The sequence below is a fragment of the Cetorhinus maximus genome, chromosome 2, assembly GCF_964194155.1.
Source record: "Cetorhinus maximus chromosome 2, sCetMax3.hap1.1, whole genome shotgun sequence".
Classification (NCBI taxonomy): domain Eukaryota; kingdom Metazoa; phylum Chordata; class Chondrichthyes; order Lamniformes; family Cetorhinidae; genus Cetorhinus; species Cetorhinus maximus.
The window spans coordinates 7,393,778-7,418,250 of NC_135880.1; the positions used below are offsets into that span (position 1 = coordinate 7,393,778).

At 49.3% G+C, this 24,473-nt stretch overlaps 1 protein-coding gene across 1 annotated transcript in view; it reads right to left on the reverse strand.

The window, feature by feature from the left end:
• egflam (EGF-like, fibronectin type III and laminin G domains) overlaps positions 1–24,473 on the reverse strand; it is a 170,050-nt gene that overhangs the window by 5,757 nt on the left and 139,820 nt on the right. The window contains exons 20-22 of the mRNA XM_078560625.1: positions 23,636–23,714; positions 16,741–16,884; positions 14,082–14,165 (exon numbers count right to left, since the gene is read on the reverse strand). Of these exons, the coding sequence (XP_078416751.1) occupies positions 14,082–14,165; positions 16,741–16,884; positions 23,636–23,714 (307 nt within the window). The remainder of the gene's footprint in view (positions 1–14,081; positions 14,166–16,740; positions 16,885–23,635; positions 23,715–24,473) is intronic.

A 24,473-nucleotide genomic window follows, 5' to 3' on the forward strand; every position in this document is an offset into this window, starting at 1 on the left:
CTTGGGAATAAACGCAAACAATAATACTTGGAAACAATCACTTCCAAATATACACGCCCATACCTGTACACCTTTATGTACACAGGGATATCTTTACACAAATGCGCCTTTAACACAAGGGAGGGGTGTGGAGGTTTTTTTAAAAATTTGTTCACAGGATATGATTGCCGCTGGCTAGGCAAGGGCTTTGCCCTAGTTCAAAAGAGTATAGATAATAGAAAGGGTTGTGGACCTGGAGGAGGTTAGAGAGATAGGGAGGAGAGTGGAGCTGGAGGGGGTTAGAGAGTTAGGGAGGGGAGTAGGGACTGGAGGAGGTTTCAGCGATAGGGAGGGTTGTGGACCTGGAGGAGGTTAGAGAGATAGGGAGGGGTGTAGGGACTGGAGGAGGTTTCAGCGATAGGGAGGGGAGCTGGAGGAGGTTAGAGAGATAGGGAGGGGTGTAGGGGCTGGAGGAGGTTACAGAGATAGAGAGGGGTGTAGGGGCTGGAGGAGGTTACAGAGATAGGGAAGGGTGTAGGAGCTGGAGGAGGTTACAGAGATAGGGAGCGGTATAGGAGCTGGAGGAGGTTACAGAGATAGGGAGGGGTGTCAGGGCTGGAGGCGGTTACAGAGATAGGGAGGGGTGTCAGAGCTGGAGGAGGTTACAGAGATAGGGAGGGTTGTAGGTGCTGGAGGAGGTTACAGAGATCAGGAGGGGTGTAGGTGCTGGAGGAGGTTACAGAGATAGGGAGGGGTGTAGGGGCTGGAGGAGGTTAAAGAGATAGGGAGGGTTGTAGGGGTTGGAGGAGGTTACAGAGATAGGGAGGGTTGTAGGGGTTGGAGGAGGTTACAGAGATAGGGAGGGTTGTAGGGGTTGGAGGAGGTTACAGAGATAGGGAGGGTTGTAGGGGTTGGAGGAGGTTACAGAGATAGGGAGGGGAGTGGAGCTGGAGGAGTTTACAGAGATAGGGAGGGTTGTAGGGGTTGGAGGAGGTTACAGAGATAGGGAGGGCTGTAGGGGTTGGAGGAGGTTACAGAGATAGGGAGGGGAGTGCAGCTGGAGGAGTTTAGAGAGATAGGGAGGGAAGTGGAGCTGGAGGAGGTTAGAGAGATAGGGAGGGGAGTGCAGCTGGAGGAGGTTAGAGAGATAGGGAGGGAAGTGGAGCTGGAGGAGGTTAGAGAGATAGGGAGGGGTTTAGGGGCTGGAGGAGTTTACGGAGATAGGGAAGGTGTGTAGGGCTGGAGGAGGTTACAGAGATAGGGAGGGTGTGTAGGGCTGGAGGAGGTTACAGAGATAGGGAGGGGTGTAGGGACTGGAGGAGGTTACAGAGATAGGGAGGGGTGTAGGGGCTGGAGGAGGTTACAGAGATAGGGAGGGGGTGTAGGGGCTGGAGGAGGTTACAGAGATAGGGAGCGGTGTAGGTGCTGGAGGAGGTTACAGAGATAGGGAGGGTGTGTAGGAGCTGGAGGAGGTTACAGAGATAGGGAGGGTGTGTAGGGGCTGGAGGAGGTTACAGAGATAGGGAGGGGTGTAGGGATTGGAGGAGGTTACAGAGATAGGGAGGGGTGTAGGGGCTGGAGGAGTTTACAGAGATAGGGAGGGAGTGGGTCTGGAGGAGGTCACAGAGATAGGGAGGGTTGTAGGGGCTGGAGGAGGTTACAGAGATAGGGAGGGGTGTAGGGGCTGGAGGAGTTTACAGAGATAGGGAGGGGAGTGGATCTGGAGGAGTTTACAGAGATAGGGAGGGGAGTGGATCTGGAGGAGGTTACAGAGATAGGGAGGGGTGTAGGTGCTGGAGGATGTTACAGAGATAGGGAGGGGTGTAGGTGCTGGAGGAGGTTACAGAGATAGGGAGGGGTGTAGGTGCTGGAGGATGTTACAGAGATAGGGAGGGGTGTAGGTGCTGGAGGAGGTTACAGAGATAGGGAGGGGTGTAGGTGCTGGAGGAGGTTACAGAGATAGGGAGGGGAGTGGAGTTGGAGGAGGTTACAGAGATAGGGAGGGGAGTGGATCTGGAGGAGGTTACAGAGATAGGGAGGGGTGTAGATGCTGGAGGATGTTACAGAGATAGGGAGGGGTGTAGGGGCTGGAGGAGGTTACAGAGATAGGGAGGGGTGTAGGTGCTGGAGGATGTTACAGAGATAGGGAGGGGAGTGGAGTTGGAGGAGGTTACAGAGATAGGGAGGGGTGTAGATGCTGGAGGATGTTACAGAGATAGGGAGGGGAGTGGAGTTGGAGGAGGTTACAGAGATAGGGAGGGGTGTAGGTGCTGGAGGAGGTTAGAGAGATAGGGAGGGGAGTGGAGTTGGAGGAGTTTACAGAGATAGGGAGGGCTGAAGCCATGGAGGGATTTGTAAACCAGATGAGTATTTTATGATGATGCGTGCTGAACTGGGAACAAATTTCGATCAGCAAGTACAGGGTTGATGGCTGAATGGGACTTGTTGCGAGACAGGGACAGCTCAGGGTAGAAGGTGGGAGGCCAGCCAGGAGTGCACTGGAGGCAGAACGAACAAAAAATGATTGAGCAGGTCTGGCAACATCTGTGAAGAGGGAAAAAGAGTCAATGTTACGAGTGCAATAGGACTGAAGAAGGGTCATACGGACTCGAAACGTTAACTCTGTTTCTATCTCCACAGATCCTGCCAGACCTGCTGAGTTTTTCCAGCATTTTCTGTTTGGCGGTACAGAACTTGAGTATTGCTGATAAAAGAGACATGTCGAAGTTTTTTGTCTTGCACTCATCAGGACACTTGGCAAGAACACCAATACAAGGGGAAGGCAACAATTTATACTGGATGTGGAGGGATTGCTGATTGGTTGGCAAGTGGCATTGCCACGGAGAATACTCCACTGATGGTGACTGACAGTTAACTGCCAAGCATTGCTTGAAATTTAAACCAGGCAACTTGACCCTGATTGGTCAAGGCATTCCCCTGAGGAATGAGTCAGCAAATGGCTGTCACTTATTTTGTTTAGCTGAGACGGGCGTAATCTTTTTTAAAAATTCATTCATGGGATGTGGGCATCGCTGGCTAGGCCAGCATTTATTGCCTATCCCTAACTGCCCTTGTTCAGAGGGGCATTTTTAAGAGTCAACCACATTGCTGTGGGTCTGGAGTCACATGTAGGCCAGACCGGGTAAGGACGGCAGATTTCCTTCCCTAAAGGGCATTAGTGAACCAGATGGGTTTTTACAACAATCGACAATGGTTTCATGGGCCTAGATTTTCCCCTATGGTGGGTGGGGAGCTGGGGTAGAGCTGATGGCCACCGGCGATTGGCTGCCGCGCTGCCATTTTACACGGGCGGGCCAATTAAGGCCCGCCCAGCATGACGGGTGGCCGTAAGCACTCAGCGCTACTTGTGCGGGTGGGGGGAGGAGAGAGAGTCAGGGCCTGGGCTCTGTCACACATCCGCATGAAAAAGCACAGCAATCTCCGGGAGGTGTAGGTGCTGGAGGATGTTACAGAGATAGGGAGGGTTGTAGGAGCTGGAGGATGTTACAGAGATAGGGAGGGTTGTAGGAGCTGGAGGATGTTACAGAGATAGGGAGGGTTGTAGGAGCTGGAGGAGGTTACAGAGATAGGGAGGGTTGTAGGGCTGGAGGAGGTTACAGAGATAGGGAGAGTTGTAGTGGCTGGAGGAGGTTACAGAGATAGGGAGGGGAGTGGAGTTGGAGGAGGTTACAGAGATAGGGAGGGGAGCGGAGTTGGAGGAGGTTACAGAGATGGGGACAATAAAATGTAAAATAGACAATAAATAATGTAAAAATTTATTCAAACATGTCCCCTCATGTGACTGTGACACATGAGTTGGGGCATGTTTGTAAAAGTGGGGAAATTTACTTCATTGTTTTATAAAAGCTTCAGGAAGCCTCTTCCCGCCCGTGGATGAGGTTTCCTGAAAAACGGGAAGGCCGCTTGGGGTTTTTGCCCCCCCCCCGCCGACTTTAAGGTTGGACGGGCAACATTCATAAATGCTTTAATTATATTCTTAATGGTCTCTAGAGCATTGCCCTGGGTCTCTGCATTACTGGTCCAGTGACAATACCACTATGTCACTGCCTGCCCTAAGTGTGTATAGGTTCTTTCTGTCTGCAAAGAACAGGGCCCATGTGTGTTAATATGTAACTTCCAGTACACGCAAACTCACCGCATTGTGAGCGTGACCGACAATCTTCAATTGGCTGTCAGTATAATGCTTAGCACACTCAGGATTATTCAGCAAATGCTGTCCCATCGTGGAATTATATCTCATGTTGGACACTGTATTTGAGTTTTGCGAGTACGGGTCTGTACCTTGCCCTTTGTGACCAGTGGCTGGGACATGCTGTTTGATATGAAAGCCAGTCTTTGGGATGTACGGCTTATATACCTAACATCACACTGGCACTGAAATTCATGTACCACGTTACTCATTTGTGTGATAGGCAGAATGTTTTTTTGGCTTGTCGGCAGCATCCTGTTAGTGGCCAATACCACTCGTGTTGCTGCTGCATAGTAACAGCGTGAAGCAGCCAGCTTCACCTGTTGCTCAGATGTTTGCGATACCTGCCCTGTTGGGGTAATCTGGGGCAGACTGGGCACTTTTCGGGATGGAAAGTGACGCCCTTAGGCCCGATCATGAGTTTGTGATCTGGGTCAGGGTAGCCATTGTCCTGCAGGATGCCTTTGATATGCCCAATTTCAGCATCAAGCAAAATTTCAAATCACAGGGAAGAACATTCCCCCCCCCCACCACCGTTGGGGGGAAATGCAGGAGCGGGCGGGGGCAGGAGCACCACCGATCGGTGCCCCCGATTGGGGGCGTGCCGCCATTTTACGCGGGCGGGCCAATTAAGGCCAACCCAGCGTGATGTCCGCACGGAAGCGCTGTGCGCTCACTGCGCAGGCAGATGGGGATTCCCTGAACCGAGAGTGGGCTCTCTCACACATGCGCAGGAAAGAGCGCATTCATCTCCCTGAGGCTCAGTGCTGCCTCAGGGAGATCGGCGCCAAATTTAACAATGGTCAAGGTGCACAGACAAAATTTCCCTGACATGTCCCCTCCTATCACACAGCCACGTGAGTTGGGACGTGTCCATCAGTTTAAATCAAAACATTTATTAAATTTTTAAAAACCCTCAAGAAAGCTCACCCCGCCTGGTGGATGAGGTTTGATGCTTTTTCTGAAGCCCGCCCGGGCTCCCGGCCGGCGGGCAGGTCCATTAATTATGTTAACGACTTTTTGAATGGCCTCAATAGGCCGTTGACAGGTCGGTGGGCGCATAGCTGATTCGGCTGCGCCCCCGCTGACCAGAAAATGGAGATGACGCGGGGTGACATCAGGAGTTCCACCCAACGTCATCCCGCGTCATTCTATGTGTCGGCAAGCGGGCCCTGCCCCTGCCCCCCTCACCCACCACCCCACCCCCACACTCACAACCCCCCCGCTCCTGGCCACAGTGTCCAACGTTAGATACGATTCACAACGGGACAGCATTTGCTGAATAATCCTCAATGTGCGGAGAATTACACTGACAGCCAGTTTAAGACAGTCAGTCACGCTCGCAGTGTGGCACACGCGTGTGTACTGGATGCTACACGCATTAATACATAGAGCCCTGTACTTCAGAGACTGGAAGAACATGTACACACATTGTACCTGATCGTTTAGACATGTCTCTTTTCTCTGCAATTATCTGTTTGCATTTCAGATTTCCAGCATCCAGAGCATTTTGCTACCAAAGAATAAATGACTGAGATCTGAGCAAGTGGGAGCTGAGGGCAGGGTGGGTGACGGAGCTGAGGCAGGATGGGTGAGGGAGCTGAGGCAGGGTAGGTGAGGGAGCTGAGGCAGGGTGGGTGAGGGAGCTGAGGCAGGGTGGGTGAGGGAGCTGAGGCAGGGTAGGTGAGGGAGCAGAGGCAGGGAGGGTGAGGGAGCTGAGGCAGGGTGGGTGACGGAGCTGAGGGCAGAGTGGGTGAGGGAGCTGAGGCAGGGTGGGCGAGGGAGCTGAGCCAGGGTGGGTGAGGGAGCTGAGGCAGGGTGGGTGTTGGCTGAGGCAGGGTGGGCGAGGGAGCTGAGCCAGGGTGGGTGAGGGAGCTGAGGCAGGGTGGGTGAGGGAGCTGAGGCAGGGTGGGTGAGGGAGCTGAGGCAGGGTGGGTGAGGGAGCTGAGGCAGGGTGGGTGTTGGCTGAGGCAGGGTGGGCCAGGGAGCTGGGGCTGGGTGGGTGAGGGAGCTGAGGCTGGGTGGGTGTTGGCTGAGGCAGGGTGGGCGAGGGAGCTGAGGCAGGGTGGGCGAGGGAGCTGAGCCAGGGTGGGTGAGGGAGCTGAGGCAGGGTGGGTGAGGGAGCTGAGCCAGGGTGGGTGAGGGAGCTGAGACAGGGTGGGTGAGGGAGCTGAGGCAGGGTGGGTGAGGGAGCTGAGGCAGGGTGGGTGAGGGAGCTGAGGCAGAGTGGGTGAGGGAGCTGAGACAGGGTGGGTGAGGGAGCTGAGGCAGGGTGGGTGAGGGAGCTGAGGCAGGGTGGGCGAGGGAGCTGAGGCAGGGTGGGTGAGGGAGCTGAGGCAGGGTGGGTGAGGGAGCTGAGGCAGGGTGGGCGAGGGAGCTGAGGCAGGGTGGGTGAGGGAGCTGAGGCAGGGTGGGGGAGGGAGCTGAGGCAGGGTGGGCGAGGGAGCTGAGGCAGGGTGGGTGAGGGAGCTGAGGCAGGGTGGGTGAGGGAGCTGAGGCTCGGTGGTGAGGGAGCTGAGGTAATGGAGAGAATGTTGAGATTAGACTCTCCACTCAAGGGAAATCAATCAGGCAAGTCTGGTTCAGCCTTGGGAAGCGTATGAACTGGTGCCAAGGTTTGGGAGTTTGTTAAGGGACTGAAAGCCTTGGAATTGGTCCTCCCAAGATTACAAGTCACCGAGAACAGAAAAACAGAGGCACAGAGTGATAACGGGTAGTGTGATAACTCACAGCGCGATAACTCGCAGAGTGATAACTCACCGAGTGATAACTCGCAGCGTGATAACTCAAAGCGTGATAACTCACAGAGTGATAACTCGCAGAGTGATAACTCACAGAGTGATAACTCGCAGAGTGATAACTCACAGAGTGATAACTCGCAGCGTGATAACTCACAGAGTGATAACTCGCAGCGTGATAACTCGCAGTGTGATAACTCACAGCGTGATAACTCGCAGTGTGATAACTCGCAGTGTGATAACTCGCAGTGTGATAACTCACAGCGTGATAACTCGCAGTGTGATAACTCACAGCGTGATAACTCGCAGCGTGATAACTCGCAGCGTGATAACTCGCAGCGTGATAACTCGCAGAGTGATAACTCGCAGTGTGATAACTCGCAGAGTGATAACTCGCAGTGTGATAACTCACAGCGTGATAACTCGCAGTGTGATAACTCGCAGAGTGATAACTCGCAGTGTGCTAACTCGCAGTGTGATAACTCGCAGAGTGATAACTCACAGAGTGATAACTCGCAGAGTGATAACTCGCAGAGTGATAACTCGCAGCGTGATAACTCACAGAGTGATAACTCGTAGCGTGATAACTCGCAGAGTGATAACCCGCAGCGTGATAACTCAAAGCGTGATAACTCACAGAGTGATAACTCTCAGCGTGATAACTCGCAGAGTGATAACTCGCAGAGTGATAACTTGCAGAGTGATAACTCACAGTGTGATAACTCACAGTGTGATAACTCACAGTGATAACTCGCAGAGTGATAACTCACAGAGTGATAACTCGCAGCGTGATAACTCACAGAGTGATAACTCGCAGTGTGATAACTCGCAGTGTGATAACACACAGCGTGATAACTCGCAGTGTGATAACTCACAGCGTGATAACTCGCAGCGTGATAACTCGCAGTGTGATAACTCACAGAGTGATAACTCGCAGCGTGATAACTCGCAGAGTGATGACTCGCAGAGTGATAACTCGCAGCGTGATAACTCGCAGCGTGATAACTCGCAGCGTGATAACTCGCAGAGTGATAACTCGCAGAGTGATAACTCACAGCGTGATAACTCGCAGCGTGATAACTCGCAGAGTGATAACTCGCAGAGTGATAACTCACAGCGTGATAACTCGCAGCGTGATAACTCGCAGAGTGATAACTCGCAGCGTGATAACTCGCAGAGTGATAACTCGCAGAGTGATAACTCGCAGCGTGATAACTCGCAGAGTGATAACTCGCAGCGTGATAACTCGCAGAGTGATAACTCGCAGCGTGATAACGGGCAGCGTGATAACTCGCAGCGTGATAACTCGCAGACTGATAACTTGCATCATGATAACTCGCAGAGTGATAACTCGCAGAGTGATAACTCGCAGTGTGATAACTCGCAGCGTGATAACTCGCAGCGTGATAACTTGCAGTGTGATAACTCGCAGTGTGATAACTCGCAGCGTGATAACTCGCAGACTGATAACTCGCAGAGTGATAACTCACAGCGTGATAACTCGCAGCGTGATAACTCGCAGAGTGATAACTCGCAGAGTGATAACTCACAGCGTGATAACTCGCAGCGTGATAACTCGCAGAGTGATAACTCGCAGCGTGATAACTCGCAGAGTGATAACTCGCAGAGTGATAACTCGCAGCGTGATAACTCGCAGAGTGATAACTCGCAGCGTGATAACTCGCAGAGTGATAACTCGCAGCGTGATAACGGGCAGCGTGATAACTCGCAGCGTGATAACTCGCAGACTGATAACTTGCATCATGATAACTCGCAGAGTGATAACTCGCAGAGTGATAACTCGCAGTGTGATAACTCACAGCGTGATAACTCGCAGCGTGATAACTTGCAGTGTGATAACTCGCAGTGTGATAACTCGCAGAGTGATAACTCGCAGAGTGATAACTCACAGCGTGATAACTCGCAGAGTGATAACTCGCAGCGTGATAACTCACAGTGTGATAACTCGCAGAGTGATAGCTCACAGAGTGATAACTCACAGCGAGATAACTCACAGCGTGATAACTCACAGAGTGATAACTCGCAGTGTGATAACTCGCACCGTGATAACTCACAGCGTGATAACTCGCAGAGTTATAACTCACAGAGTGATAACTCGCAGAGTGATAACTCGCAGAGTGATAACTCACAGCGTGATAACTCACAGCGTGATAACTCGCAGAGTTATAACTCACAGAGTGATAACTCGCAGAGTGATAACTCGCAGAGTGATAACTCACAGAGTGATAACTCACAGTGTGATAACTCGCAGCGTGATAACCCGCAGAGTGATAACCCGCAGAGTGATAACTCGCAGAGTGATAACTCGCAGAGTGATAATTCGCAGAGTGATAACTCGCAGAGGGATAACTCGCAGAGTGATAACTCACAGCGAGATAACTCGCAGAGTGATAACTCGCAGAGTGATAACTCGCAGTGTGATAACTCACAGAGTGATAACTCACAGCGTGATAACCCGCAGATTGATAACTCGCAGAGTGATAACCCGCAGTGGGATAACTCACAGCGTGATAACTCTCAGCGTGATAACTCGCAGAGTGATAACCCGCAGAGGGATAACTCACAGCGTGATAACTTGCAAAGTGATAACTCGCAGCGTGATAACTCGCAGAGTGATAACCCGCAGAGGGATAACTCACAGCGTGATAACTTGCAACGTGATAACTCGCAGTGTGATAACTCGCAGCGTGATAACTCACAGAGTGATAACTCACAGCGAGATAACCCGCAGAGTGATAACTCGCAGAGTGATAACTCGCAGAGTGATAACTCACAGCGTGATAACTCGCAGAGTGATAACTCGCAGAGTGATAACTCGCAGCGTGATAACACACAGAGTGATAACTCACAGCGAGATAACTCGCAGAGTGATAACTCGCAGTGTGATAACTCGCAGAGTGATAACTCGCAGAGTGATAACTCACAGCGAGATAACTCGCAGATTGATAACTCGCAGCGTGATAACTCGCAGCGTGATAACTTGCAGTGTGATAACTCATAGCGTGATAACTTGCAGTGTGATAACTCGCAGCGTGATAACTCGCAGAGTGACAACTCGCAGAGGGATTACTCGCAGAGTGATAATTCGCAGAGTGATAACTCGCAGAGTGATAATTCGCAGAGTGATAACTCGCAGAGGGATAACTCGCAGCGTGATAACTCACAGAGTGATAACTCGCAGAGGGATAACTCGCAGCGTGATAACTCGCAGCGTGATAACTCACAGAGTGATAACTCGCAGAGGGATAACTCACAGTGTGATAACTTGCAGTGTGATAACTCGCAGAGGGATAACTCACAGTGTGATAACTTGCAGTGTGATAACTCGCAGCTGGATAACTCGCAGAGTGATAACTCGCAGCGTGATAACTCACAGAGCGATAACTCGCAGTGTGATAACTTGCAGTGTGATAACTCACAGAGCGATAACTCGCAGTGTGATAACTTGCAGTGTGATAACTTGCAGTGTGATAACTTGCAGTGTGATAACTCGCAGAGTGATAACTTGCAGTGTGATAACTCACAGAGTGATAACTCGCAGCGTGATAACTTGCAGTGTGATAACTTGCAGTGTGATAACTCGCAGCGTGATAACTCACAGTGTGATAACTTGCAGTGTGATAACTCGCAGAGGGATAACTCACAGTGTGATAACTCGCAGCGTGATAACTCACAGCGTGATAACTCGCAGAGGGATAACTCGCAGCGTGATAACTTGCAGTGTGATAACTCACAGCGTGATAACTTGCAGTGTGATAACTCGCAGCGTGATAACTCGCAGAGTGATAACTCGCAGAGGGATAACTCGCAGAGTGATAATTCGCAGAGTGATAACTCGCAGAGTGATAATTCGCAGAGTGATAACTCGCAGAGGGATAACTCGCAGCATGATAACTCACAGAGTGATAACTCGCAGAGGGATAACTCGCAGCGTGATAACTCGCAGCGTGATAACTCGCAGAGTGATAACTCGCAGAGGGATAACTCACAGTGTGATAACTTGCAGTGTGATAACTCGCAGAGGGATAACTCACAGTGTGATAACTTGCAGTGTGATAACTCGCAGCTGGATAACTCGCAGTGTGATAACTTGCAGTGTGATAACTCACAGAGCGATAACTCGCAGTGTGATAACTTGCAGTGTGATAACTTGCAGTGTGATAACTTGCAGTGTGATAACTCGCAGCGTGATAACTTGCAGTGTGATAACTTGCAGTGTGATAACTCGCAGCGTGATAACTCACAGTGTGATAACTTGCAGTGTGATAACTCGCAGAGGGATAACTCACAGTGTGATAACTCGCAGCGTGATAACTCACAGCGTGATAACTCGCAGAGGGATAACTCGCAGCGTGATAACTCACAGCCTGATAACTTGCAGTGTGATAACTCACAGAGTGATAACTCGCAGTGTGATAACTCACAGAGTGATAACTCGCAGAGTGATAACTCGTAGAGTGATAACTCGCAGAGTGATAACTCGCAGAGTGATAACTCGCAGCGTGATAACTCGCAGAGTGATAACTCGCAGAGTGATAACTCACAGAGTGATAACTCGCAGCGTGATAACTCACAGAGTGAAAACTCACAGTGTGATAACTCACAGAGTGAAAACTCACAGCATGATAACTCGCAGCGTGATAACTCACAGAGTGATAACTCGCAGCGTGATAACTCGCAGCGTGATAACTCGCAGCATGATAACTCGCAGAGTGATAACTCGCAGCGTGATAACTCACAGAGTGATAACTCACAGAGTGATAACTCGCAGAGTGATAACTCACAGAGTGATAACTCAGAGTGATAACTCACAGTGTGATAACTCGCAGAGTGATAACTCGCAGTGTGATAACTCGCAGAGTGATAACTCACAGAGTGAAATCTCGCAGCGTGATAACTCACAGAGTGGTAACTCACAGCGTGATAACTCACAGTGTGATAACTCACAGCGTGATAACTCACAGAGTGATAACTCACAGCGTGATAACGGGCAGCGTGATAACTCGCAGTGTGATAACTCGCAGCGTGATAACTCAGACCGTGATTACGGGCAGCGTGATAACTCGCAGTGTGATAACTCACAGCGTGATAACTCGCAGTGTGATAACTTGCAGCATGATAACTTGCAGCATGATAACTCGCAGAGTGATAACTCACAGCGTGATAACTCACAGCGTGATAACGGGCAGCGTGATAACTCGCAGTGTGATAACTCGCAGCGTGATAACTCACAGCGTGATAACCCGCAGAGCGATAACTCGCAGAGCGATAACTCGCAGCGTGATAACTCGCAGAGTGATAACTCGCAGAGTGATAACTCGCAGAGTGATAGCTCGCAGCGTGATAACTCGCAGTGTGATAACTCACAGCGTGATAACTCGCAGAGCGATAACTCGCAGCGTGATAACTCGCAGCGTGATAACTCGCAGAGTGATAACTCACAGCGTGATAACTCGCAGTGTGTTAACTCGCAGCGTGATAACTCGCAGAGTGATAAGTCGCAGTGTTAACTCGCAGTGTGATAACTCACAGCGTGATAACTCGCAGAGTGATAACTTGCAGCGTGATAACTCGCAGCGTGATAACTCGCAGCGTGATAACTCGCAGAGTGATAACTCGCAGTGTGATAACTCGCAGAGTGATAACTCGCAGCGTGATAACTCGCAGCGTGATAACTCACAGCGTGATAACTCGCAGCGTGATAACTCGCAGCGTGATAACTCACAGAGCGATAACTCACAGAGCGATAACTCGCAGTGTGATAACTCGCAGCGTGATAACTCGCAGCGTGATAACTCGCAGCGTGATAACTCACAGAGCGATAACTCACAGAGCGATAACTCGCAGTGTGATAACTCGCAGCGTGATAACTCGCAGCGTGATAACTCGCAGCGTGATAACTCGCAGCGTGATAACTCACAGAGTGATAACTCACAGAGTGATAACTCGCAGTGTGATAACTCGCAGCGTGATAACGGGCAGCGTGATAACTCGCAGCGTGATAACTCGCAGAGTGATAACTCGCAGCGTGATAACTCGCAGAGTGATAACTCGCAGAGCGATAACTCACAGAGCGATAACTCACAGCGTGATAACTCGCAGAGTGATAACTCACAGCGTGATAACTTGCAGTGTGATAACTCGCAGAGTGATAACTCACAGCGTGATAACTCACAGAGTGATAACTCACAGAGTGATAACTCGCAGAGTGATAACTCGCAGCGTGATAACTCACAGCGCGATAACTCACAGAGCGATAACTCACAGCGTGATAACTCGCAGAGGGATAACTCGCAGAGTGATAACTCGCAGAGCGATAACTCACAGCGTGATAACTCGCAGAGGGATAACTCGCAGAGTGATAACTCGCAGAGCGATAACTCACAGCGTGATAACTCGCAGCGTGATAACTCGCAGCGTGATAACTCGCAGAGTGATAACTCACAGAGTGATAACGGGCAGAGTGATAACTCACAGCGTGATAACTCGCAGCATGATAACTCACAGAGTAATAACTCACAGCGTGATAACTCACAGCGTGATAACTCGCAGAGTGATAACTCGCAGCGTGATAACTCGCAGAGTGATAACTCGCAGAGTGATAACTCGCAGCGTGATAACTCGCAGCGTGATAACTCGCAGAGTGATAACTCGCAGAGTGATAACTCGCAGAGTGATAACTCGCAGAGTGATAACTCACAGCGTGATAACTCGAAGAGTGATAACTCGCAGAGTGATAACTCGCAGAGTGATAACTCACAGCGTGATAACTCGAAGAGTGATAACACACAGCGTGATAACTCGAAGAGTGATAACTCGCAGAGTGATAACTCGCAGCGTGATAACTCGCAGAGTGATAACTCGCAGAGTGATAACTCACAGCGTGATAACTCGAAGAGTGATAACACACAGCGTGATAACTCGAAGAGTGATAACTCGCAGCGTGATAACACACAGAGTGATAACTCACAGAGCATGAAGAGGTCAAGAGAGAGGTCCTACTGGTGTCGTTGGCAGGCATGAGTAAGCAGGTAACTACAAACATGGACATGTACACAGGTCAAATGCATGCATGCTACTTCCTACATACATCAACAACAAAAGGCACATACACACGCAACAATGGGACTCACCGAACTGCCTTCACCCGATGCCACCGGTCATCATGAAATGATCCGTTCACCATGATGTGAACAGTGCCACTGCCAAGGTTATAACTGGAACAATACAGAGAGTGATATAAACACCCGGTTAAATACAGGAACAATATAGAGAGTGATATAAACACCCGGGTAAATACAGGGACAATACAGAGAGTGATATAAACACCCGGGTAAATACAGGGACAATACAGAGAGTGATATAAACACCCGGGTAAATACAGGGACAATACAGAGAGTGATATAAACACCCGGGTAAATACAGGAATATAAATATAGAGCAATATGAACACCCGGGTAAATACAGGAACAATAAAGAGAGCGATATAAACACACGGGTAAATACAGGGACAATACAGAGAGCGATATAAACACTCGGGTAAATACAGGAATAATACAGAGAGCGATATAAACACCCGGGTAAATAAAGGAACAAAAAATAGAGCGATATAAACACCCGGGTAAATACAGGAACAATAAATAGAGCGATATAAACACCCAGGTAAATACAGGAACAATACAGAGAGTGATATAAACACCCGGGTAAATACAGGAACAATACAGAGAGCGATATAAACACCCGGGTAAATACAGGAATAATACAGAGAGTGATATAAACACCCTGGTAAATACAGGAACAATAAATAGAGCGATATAAACACCCGGGTAAATACAGGAACAATACAGAGAGCGATATAAACACCCGGGTAAATACAGGAACAATAAATAGAGCAATATAAACACCTGGGTAAATTCAGGAACAATACAGAGAGCGATATAAACACCCGGGTAAATACAGGAACAATACAGAGAGCGATATAAACACCCAGATAAATACAGGAACAATACAGATAACGATTTAAACACCCGGGTAAATACAGGAACAATACAGAGAGCGATGTAAACACTCGGGTAAATACATGAACAATACAGAGAGCGATATAAACACCCAGATAAATACAGGAACAATACAGATAGCGATATAAACACCCGGGTAAATACAGGAACAATACAGAGAGCGATATATACACCCGGGTAAATACAGGGACAATACAGAGAGCGATATAAACACCCGGGAGCGACATAATCACCTGGGTAAATACAGGAACAATACAGAGAGTGATATAAACACCCAGGTAAATACAGGAACAATATAGAGATTGATATAAACACCCGGGTAAATACAGGAACAATAAAGAGAGTGATATAAACACCCAGGTAAATACAGGAACAATATAGAGAGTGATATAAACACCCGGGTAAATACAGGGCCAATATAGGGACCTGTATAAAGACCTGCGTAAGTATTGAAAGATTAAAGTGATGTTATGCTCTGGGCTTAATATAACGAGTGCTAATTTTATTTTTGTCATCCTCTCGTGAACTCATTGCTGAGGTTGACACCAATGTTCGGAGCAGCTCTCTCCTGACCGGACTACATGATTACTCTTCATTGTGTGAGCGCAGGCGGTGAGTATCAGCAGGCTCATTGACTGCAGTGGGAATCACCACCGTTCCCCTCTCCTCTCCCGATCCACCTTCTAAATACACAGGCCTCCTATCCATGGGGGCACTAGGCAGAAAGCTGGAGCTGATTTATTCCTCTCAGCCAGAGTTGCTAACCCTGACCCTAACCACTGTCGAGATCTCGCGTTGGATAACTCAGCCCAGACTGCGGGTGGAAACAGGGACTATCATGGTTTATGTTACCCAGTAGCACAGTGCATTCACTGAAAGTAGCCTGGGGAATACTCCAGCTCCTAAATCCTATGCTTCTATCAAACTGAGCAAACGAGCCAGGGGTCATTGAACTGGAGTTGAGGAATTCCCTTCCCATCCTCTGTTCCGCAGTCCCTCAGATTCCCAGTATTCGGTCAGTTGATTCACTGTGGGCGTTCAGTAAGGAGCTAGAGTTGTCCATCGATGAGATCTCTGTGTACTGGAGGTGGCTGGGATGTTGAGTATGAGTCATGGCCACAGTGATTCACTGGAACCCGGAGGTCAAAGAGAGATTTTCCAACTTGTTTCTTCTTTGAATTAGCCTTGATATTTTTTTTTTACCTTTTCCAGGGAATTTGGTGCAGGTGAAATTGAACATTAGGGAATGTGACTGTTAATTACACCCTGGCTGTTTGGGACATGCTGAAAGGAGAAGTTAGTCTTTTCCTGTCCCTTCATGTCTTTATAAAACCAGTGAACACTTTACCACCTATGGCTGCATTGAGCAACAGCCTATATTCACTTGTAAAACATCCTTGACAGTGTCAGCCACAGCTCAAACCACACACCAAGGCCGCGGCTCCAACCACACACCAAGGCCGCGGCTCCAACCACACACCAAGGCCCAGGCTCCAACCACACACCAAGGCCCAGGCTCCAACCACACACCAAGGCCCAGGCTCCAACCACAAACCAAGGACCATGGCTGCAACCACCTACCAAGGCCCAGGCTCCAACCACACACCAAGGCCCAGGCTCCAACCACATACCAAGGACCAGGCTCCAACCACACACCAAGGCCCAGGCTCCAACCACACACCAAGGCCCAGGCTCCAACCACACACCAAGGCCCAGGCTCCAACCACATACCAAGGACCTAGCTGCAACCACACACCAAGGCCCAGACACTAACCTGAACACCAAGGCGCCATCCTGGAGACCGAGTGAGATGAAGTCACTGTTAAGCCTCATTGTACTGTCTCCTCTCCATAGCAACAACCCGTCATCAACTGTTGTCTTAAACCTCATGAAGATGTTGGATCTGGTTCCTGAGATTCTGGTTGGCAGATAAAAGAAAAGGAACAGACCTCAGTTCAAAAACGACCTGGAACCATTCACTCAAATGGTGCCTTCACCGATCAACTAAAACAAATAGAAACAAGGGGGAGAATTTTCTCCTCGTCGGGGGTTTGCGGGGGGGGTGGGGGGGGGGTGGGGGAGTGCGGTTGTGCGGGGGCGGGCGAGGGTGGGTGTAGTCGATCGGTGCCCCCTATTGGCTGGGTGCTGCCATTTTACGTGGGCAGGCCGATTAAGGCCGGAAGTGCTGAGCGTTCCCTGTGTTGCCTGAGTCGGGGAGTCTGTGCCTCAGGGAGATTACTTTCACTTATTGTTAGGGGAAAATACAGTAAGAATTTATTGAAAGGGAACGAATTGCTTGAAATCTCCAGGCAGCCAGCGCTACCAACAGTGAAAGGTTACCAGATGAACCTTGCACAGCCTTAAGGGCCTGCAAACAACAGAAAGGCCTTGGAGCCGGACTGTAGTCAGAGGATGGCAATAACAACTAATATTAAGTGTGCTCTTCAACAGATAGGGGAAGGATAGATGGCCCCAGCCTAGATAGGGGGAGAAGTCTCTGTCAGCGTGAAAGAGCATGTATGATGTAACCGAAATGCTGACAAGATAGGAGTTTGAACATTGTTCTTGTATGTGATCAGTAAGTGTATAAAATAAGCTGTATGTTTGTAGTTTAGCAGAGTGCTATCTCAAGCTGCCTTGAGATGGTCCTCTCCTTGCAATCGCTCGAATAAACGATCGTGACCTGTACCTGAGACTCCTGTTTGTCAAAGTGACCACAACAGTCATAAAACACTGATTAAAGGTAAACAAAGGTTTTAAGGACATGTCCCCTTATGGTGAAATTGTCACATGAGCTGGGACGTGTCCATTAATTTTATTTAAAAATTTTCAAACACTTTATGAAACCTCATCCCGCCCCGTGGATGAGGTTTCATGATAAAGGCGACAAAGGCCGCCTGGGCTCTTCGCCTGCCCCCCCGCCCCCCCATCCCCCCGCCAACCTTAAGGCTGGACGGGTCAGCTCAGCTAAATTGCTTCATTGGCTTTTTTTAAACGTCCTTAATAGGCCAACTCAGCTGCGCGCCCCGCCAAACTGAAAATCTAAATGATGCGCGGTGACGTCGGGACACACGCCCGACGTCACCCCGCGTCACTTTACGCCTCGGTGAGCGGGGGCCCCGCCCCTCCCACTCGCCGAGCTGAAGACTCTGCCCAAGGTTATCGCTGAAAAAAAAAAGAGACATTTTTTTGTCAAAGCTTTTCACTTTGCACTCATCAGAACCATTTGCAGGAAAATACCAATCCAATGGCCGGGGAAACGTCATTTTTTATACCGTATGAGAACAGAGTGCTGATTGGTCGGCCATGGATAATGGATGAGTTGATGCTGACTGACAATTAACTGCCGAGCATTGTTTGAAATTTAAACCAGGCAGTTTGACTTTAATTGGTCAAGACGTTGCCCTGGGGAATGGACCAGTGAATGGCTGTCACTTATTTTGTTTTGTTTAGCTGAAACAGTTACAATGTGTGTACATGTTCTTCCCATCTGCAAGGAACAGGGCCCTGTGTATTAATGTATGTTGCTTCCAGTACACACAAATGTGCCACACTGCGAGCCTGGTAGACAATCCTAAACTGGTTGTCAGCGTAATTTTTAGCACATTGAGGATTATTCAGCAAATGTTGTCCAATCGCGGGATCACGTCTAGTGTTGGGCACACTCTGGACCCCCGCTTGGAGAACTGTGCTCAGTTCTGGACACCAGACCTTAGGAAGGGTGTTAAGGTCTTAGAGTGGGTGCAGAGGAGATTTATTATAATGGTGTCAGGGATGAGGGGCTTCAGCGATATGGAGAGACTGGAGATGGTGGGGTTGTTCTCCTGAAAGTGGAGAAGGTTAAGCGGAGATTTGATCGAGGTGTTCAAAATCATGAAGGGTTACTTTCATTTTTTTCGTGGTACATGGGTGTCGCTGGCTGGGCCAGCATTTATTGCCCATCCCTAATTGCCCTTAGAAGCCAGAGGGTGGTGGTGAGCTGCCTTCTTGAACCGCTGCAGTCCCTGTGGTGTAGGTACACACGCGCCCAGAAAGGGGGCAGATAGGGAGAAACTGTTTCTGCTGGTAGGAAGGTCAAAACACAATATGATGATCAGGAAGCAGATTCAGTGATAACTTTCAAAAGGAAATTAGATAAATAATTGAAAAGAAAATATTTACAGGGTTTGGGGAACATCAGGACATAGGATCAGAAGTAGGCCATTCGGCCCATCGAGTCTGCTCCGCCATTCAGTGAGATCATGGCTGATCTGATAATCCTCAATTCCACTTTCCTGCCTTTTCCCCATAACCCTTGATTCCCCGACTGATTAAAAATCTGTCCATCTCAGCCCTGAATATACTTAACGACCCAGCCTCTACATCCCTCTGCGGTAAAGAATTCCACAGATTCACTACCCTCTGAGAGAAGAAATTCCTCCTCATCTAAGAATCTTATATGTTTCAATAAGGTCGCTTCTCATTCTTCTAAACTCCAATGAGTACAGGCCCAACCTACTCAACCTCTCCTCATAAGAAAATCCCTCCATACCCGGGATCAACCTAGCGAACCTTCTCTGGACTGCTTCCAATGCCAGTACATCTTTCCTTATATAAGGAGACCAAATCTGTTCACAGTATTCTAGATGTGGTCTAACTAGTGCCTCGTATAGTTTTAGCAAGACTTCCCTATTTTTCTACTCCATTCCCTTTGAAATAAAGGCCAACATTCCATTTGCCTCCCCTATTACTTGCTGAACTTGTATGTTAGCTTTTTGTGATTCATGCACGAGGACCCCCAAATCCCTCTGTGCTGCAGCTTTCTGCAGTCTTTCAATCTCCTGATGAATACCATGCCTCATATTAGCACTACTGTTTGGTGGCCTGTAAACAACTCCAACCCGATGTCTGCTGCCCCTTTACTGTTTCTTAGCTCCACCCAAACAGATTCCACATTTTGCTCTCGCCACCTGAGATCCTCCCTCACGAATGCACTGATCCCACCCCTTATTATCAAGGCAACTCCGCCTCCTTTTCCTTTTTGCCTGTCCTTCCTAAAAGTTGAATATCCCTGAATATTCCGTTCCCAGTCTTGGTCGCCCTTTGCCCCATTTCCTTAATGGCAGTTCGATCATACCCATTTACCTCGATTTGTGCCTTTAAATGATCTTCCTGTTGTGAATGTGGCGTACATTCAGGTAGAGTGCCCTTTACTTGGTCTTTTCGACATTTTTCCACATTCTAAGCCTAGTTGATGCTCACCTTTGTTTTCTCTGCCTTCTAATTTCACCTGTTATTTTTCTACTTCCAGTTACCAGCTTTATTTCATTCCAATTTGAGCTGCTCCTCAGGTTCTCCCCCCCTCCCCCACCACCGCCCCCCCCGCCCCCGACAAGATAGGTTAAGACCTCCCCAACAGCACCAGCAAATCTCCCTGTGAGGATATTGGTCCCAGTCCTGCGGAGGTGTAATCCATCCTGGCTTGTACAGGTCCTACCTGCCCCAGAGCTGGTCCCAATGCCTCAGAAATCTGATGCCCTCCCTTCCTCCTACACTAACTCTCCAGCCATGTGTTCAATCGCTCAGCCCTCATCAGCATGTGGCACTGAGCTTACTGCTCTAAGGTCCTGCTTTTTAATTTCCTCCCTAACTCCCTAAAATGTGCTTTCAGGACCTCATCCCTCTCCTTATCTATGTCATTGGTCCCAACGCGGACCACGACCTCTGGCTGTTCACCCTCCCCCAGAAGAATGTCCTGCAGCCGCTCCGTGACATCCTTGACCCTGGCATCAGGGAGGCAACACACCATCCTGGAGTCACGTTTACTGCCGCAGAGATGCCTGTCTGCTCCCCTGACGATGGAATCCCCTATTACTATTGCTGTGCCATACAAACATATGAGCAAACAAATATACGAAAATAGGAACAGAAGTAGGCCAGTCAGCGCTGCTCTGACATTCAATAAGATCATGGTTGATCTGTTCCTGTTTCGATTTCCACATTCCCATCTAGCCCTGATAACCTTTGATTCCCTTGCCTAACAAGAAAGTATCTACCTCCACCTTAAAAATATTCTATGACCCCACCTCCACCACCTTCTGAGGCAGAGTTCCAAAGTCGCACAACCCTCTGAGGGAAAAAATTCCTCCTCATCTCTGTCCTAAAAGGGCAACCCCTAATTTTAAAACAGTGCCCCCTAGTTCCGGAATCACCCACAAGAGGAAACATCCTTTTGACGTCCACCTTGTCAAGGCCATTCAGGATCTTGTATACTTCAATCAAATCACCCCTCACTCTTCTAAACTCCAGTGGAAACAAGCCCAGTCTGTCCAACCTTTCCTCATAAGACAACCCACTCGTTCCAGGGGCAGGATTTTCCCGTCGGTGAGCAGGGGGCGGGGCCCGTTCGCCGATGCGTCAGATGACGCGCGATGACGTCAGGCGGAACTCCCGATGTCACTGCGCCCCATTTAAATTTTCCAGTAGGCGGGGGCTCAGCGAAATAAGCTGTGCGCCCGCCGACCTGTCACTGGCCAATTGAGGCCATTGACAGAGTCAATTAAACTAATTAATAGACCTGCCCGTCCAACCTTAAGGTTGTCGGACAGGCCAGGAGCCCTGGCGGGAATTAGAAAAAGCATCAAACCTCATCCACAGGTGGGATGAGGTTTCATGTAGGTTTTAAAAATTATGGGACATGTCCCAACTCATGTGACAGTGTCGCTTGAGGGGACATGTCAGGGAAATTTTATTATTCTATTTTTAGCTTTTTTACATTTAGAGCCGATGTCCCTGAGGCTGCACTTAGCCTCAGGAAGATGAGTGCGCTCTTTCGTGCGCATGTGCGAAGGAACACATTCTTGATTTTGGGATTCACCCCCCCGTCCGCACAGGGAGCGCACAAGCTTCCGTGCGGATGTTATGCTGGGTGGGCCTTAATTGGCCCGCCCATATAAAATGGCATCGCGCCCCCAATCGTGGGCACCGATCGGAGGCGCGCCCACACGCACCCATCAACCTCCCCTCCGACAGGGGGAAAGTCCTGCCCCAGGTATCAATCTAGTAAATCTCCTCTGACTTGCCTCCAATGCATTTACTTCCTTCCTTAAATAAGGAGGCCAAAACTGCACACAGTATTCGAGGTGTGGTCTCACCAATGCCCCGTATAACTGAAGCATAACATCCTTACTTTTATGTTCAATTCCTCTCATTATAAAGGATAACATTCCATTAGCCTTCTTAATTACTTGCTGTACCTGCATACTAACTTTGTGACTCATGTACTAGAACACCTAGATCCCTCTGCACCTCAGAATTCTGCAGTTGTTCTCTGCTTAAGCAATACTCTGCCTTTTCATTCTTCATGTCAGAGTGAACAACTTCACATTTTCCCACATTCCATCTGCCAGGTCTTTGCCCACTCACTCAACCTATCTATATCCATCTGCAACCTCCTCATGTCCTCTTCACAACATACTTTCCTATCTATCTTGGTGTCATCTGCAAATTTAGCTCCCGTGTCTTCACTGCCCTCATCTAAGTCATTGATGTAAATTTTAAAAAGTTGAGGCCCCAGTACAGATCCCTGTGGGACTCCACTCGTCACATCCTGCCAATCAGAAAAAGACCCATTTATGCCCTCCTGAGGTACCTTTGGCGCCACAGACTTGGCTCTTGCTGAACTCCTCTGAGGAGCCATTGCCCTCACCAGTATCCAAAATGGAAATCCGATTAGCAAGCAAGATCGACTTGGGGGACTCCTGCACTACCTGCCTGGTTCCCTTAGACTGCCTGGCAGTCACCCATTCCTTCCCTGCCTGTACGCTCCTAACCTGTGGTGTGACCACCCCCCTAAACGTGTTATCCACATAGTTCTCTGCCTCATGGATGCACCACAGTGACTCCAGCCCCCGCCTTGAGTTCCGAAACACGGAGCTCAAGCTTCTGCAGCTGGTGACACTTCCTGCAGGTGTGTTTGTCTGGGACACATGGTGCATCCATGACTTCCCACATACCACAGGATGTGGATTCCACTGGGCCAAGCTGACCTGCCATGCTGTAACTTTAAAAACTATTAATTACAATTAGAATAAGTGGAATAACTTACCAGTGACTCACCAATCAGCTTCTTACCCTGTACCAAAAGTAACAACCAGCTGAAAGGAGGTAGAAAAAGAAAGGAGCACTTCCCTCACCAAACTCCCTCACTCACCAAACTCCCTCACTCACCAAACTCCCTCACTCACCAAACTCCCTCACTCACCAAACGCCCTCACTCACCAAACGCCCTCACTCACCAAATTCGCACTTTACACTCAGTGCAGACAAAGCAGCACTGAGGAAGGCTTGTTTTTATTCTCTCTGAAAAACAACTGATTCAAGCTCCTGAAAACCAGCTCAAGCTTCTAATTAACTAGCTGCAGCTGCTCTCAGGGAGCTTGCAATGCCCTGTTTTAAAAAAGCCAGGGCGCGAATAGGGCTTTCAACGAGCCAGACACCACGGGTCGAATAGTTTCCTTCTGTAAGGAAATATATTCTATACAAACCATCCCAACCCCTTAGATTCTCTGGATTGGGGCTGGAATCCATGATGTTCTGACTCGAAGGTGAAGGTGCTACCCACTGATTCATGGTTGGTATGTAACGTGAGGGGTCACAGATGTTTTAGAGATGTGGGATGTGACACTTACCGCTTAAGAAAGTTTGGATGGTCGTAGGTGAGGTAACTGCGGCCAATGAACTGCGGGATTTCAATGGCTTCCGTTATAGCTGAAATCACAGGAAGAAGCACAGAGTGACCATCTGCAATTCCCACACAAGCCCACAGAGGGCAGCTTAGGCTCACACCAGGAGCCTCAACCATGGAGAGTCAAACCCTCATTTTGCTGTCTCTCCATGTCCCTGCCCTCCTCCCCTGGACCAATCTGAATATTGTTCCAAGGAAATCAGTGACACTCTCGTACCTCACCCGGGAGCAGTGCATTGACTCTAGCTGAACACTGGTCAGTGTAAAGCTCCCCGTCTACCCACATCCTCCTCCTCTGCCCTTCATCCCCTCACCCTCTCCCTTCCACGCCACACCTACTCCTCTCCCAAAGCGCCCCAGCTCCCTCAGCCTCCAACCCTTCCCCCACCCTCACCCTCTCCGACATGCAGGCTCCGAGGGTTAAAGTGTGATGATAAGTTGAACAAACTTGGTTTCCAGGCCTTGAATTCAGGATGTTGAGGGATGATCTGATCGAGGCGTTTAAGATATTTAAGACAGTTAATAGGGCGGGTCGAGAGAAACTATTCCCTCTGGTGGAGTGTAGAGGGTTGGGTGTGTTGGGGGGGTCGGCGGTGGGGTGGAGGGTGGTGGGGGGGAGTCCGGAATAAGGGGGCAGAACCTTAAAATGAGAGCCAGGCCGTTCAGGGGGTGATGTCAGGGAGCACTTCTTCACACAGAGGGGAGAGGAAATCTGGAACTCCCTCCCCCAAATAAACGGCGGATGCCGCGGGTCAATTGAGAATTTCAAACCTAATACTAGT